We start from the raw sequence: 1,027 nt of genomic DNA, 5'->3' as shown, positions 1-1,027 counted from the left end.
CAGGGCCCTAGGGTGCAGGGCGAGGGAGGCCTGGGAGCTGGGAGACATCCTCTGGAAGCCTGAGGAGAGGAGGTTCCTGGGTCGCTTTTACCCACCTCAACCTTTCCTTTTGGCCTCAGTGAGGCCCCCAAGGGAGAGGAGGCTCCCCAGCCAATCCCACGCTGCTAGACCTCACCTCTCTGCCCCAATATATGGCCCCTCAAGCTGGGGACTGAGCCTGGGCTCCTTGGGGTCTCAGGGGAGGCTCCACGCCAACTAGGCCACCATCATCATAGGTCTGGCCCAAGGCTGGTGGGATGTGAAAGCTGAGCCTTGGTGGACGTCCCTTCAGCATGGGCCCAGCTGACTTGACCCGCTCCTGGGGGCACCTCCTTTCTATCCACTTTGGGAGCAGGTTTCCAGGATTCTTCGGCGTTGGGCATCGCCTATACAGGAGCCATGCCCCCTCAGGCTCTCTCCGCAGAGAGGCTGGGGACCAGAGTTGGTGGGAGGCGGGTCGGGAGCGGGGGAGGCTGGCAGGTAACCGCGCGCGGCGGCTTGTCCCGGTGCAGGCGGCAGACGGCGGAGGAGCGCGAGGCCGAAAGGCAGCAGGCGAACCGCATCCTCCTGCAGCTGCAGCAGGAGGCCTTCCAGAAGAGCCTGGCGCAGCCGCTGCCCGCCGACCCGCTGTGCGTGCACAACTCGTCGCTCTTCGCTCTGCAGAACCTGCAGCCGTGGTCCGACGACTCCAAGATCACCAGCGTCACGTCCGTGGCGTCGGCCTGCGAGTGAGCCTGCGCTCTGTCCAGAGGGACCCTGGGCCCAGAGCCAGGACTCTTCTTTGCCCCTCCTGTCGTGGACTGCACACTGGAGGCCCGCCGCGCCCTTCCGCACTGACCCACGTCCTCCCTCCAGCGCGCTCACTCCTCTGTGGAAGTGGAGAGAAGCGTGGGGCAGAACTTGAGAATCCTTCCCTGGTGCCTGGGCAGCTGCGCGGCAGCCAGAGCTGCTGGAATCCTCCTCCGTTGGCTTCTGTTTTATTTCATTC

At 64.8% G+C, this 1,027-nt stretch overlaps 1 protein-coding gene across 1 annotated transcript in view; it reads left to right on the top strand.

Annotated features, from left to right (window-relative positions):
* The window catches only part of TLX1 (T cell leukemia homeobox 1), a 26,281-nt gene extending 25,510 nt beyond the window's left edge, over positions 1–771 (top strand). Inside the window, exon 3 of the mRNA XM_013004178.1 lies at positions 552–771. Coding sequence (XP_012859632.1) covers positions 552–771 — 220 coding nt within the window. The remainder of the gene's footprint in view (positions 1–551) is intronic.
* Positions 772–1,027: the final 256 nt, after the last annotated feature.

Source organism: Echinops telfairi, unplaced genomic scaffold (genome assembly GCF_000313985.2).
Source record: "Echinops telfairi isolate 266 unplaced genomic scaffold, ASM31398v2 ScPeMD7_70;HRSCAF=299, whole genome shotgun sequence".
Classification (NCBI taxonomy): domain Eukaryota; kingdom Metazoa; phylum Chordata; class Mammalia; order Afrosoricida; family Tenrecidae; genus Echinops; species Echinops telfairi.
Note: the sequence above shows the minus strand (reverse complement) of the source record. Positions and strands in the feature narration are given on the sequence as shown.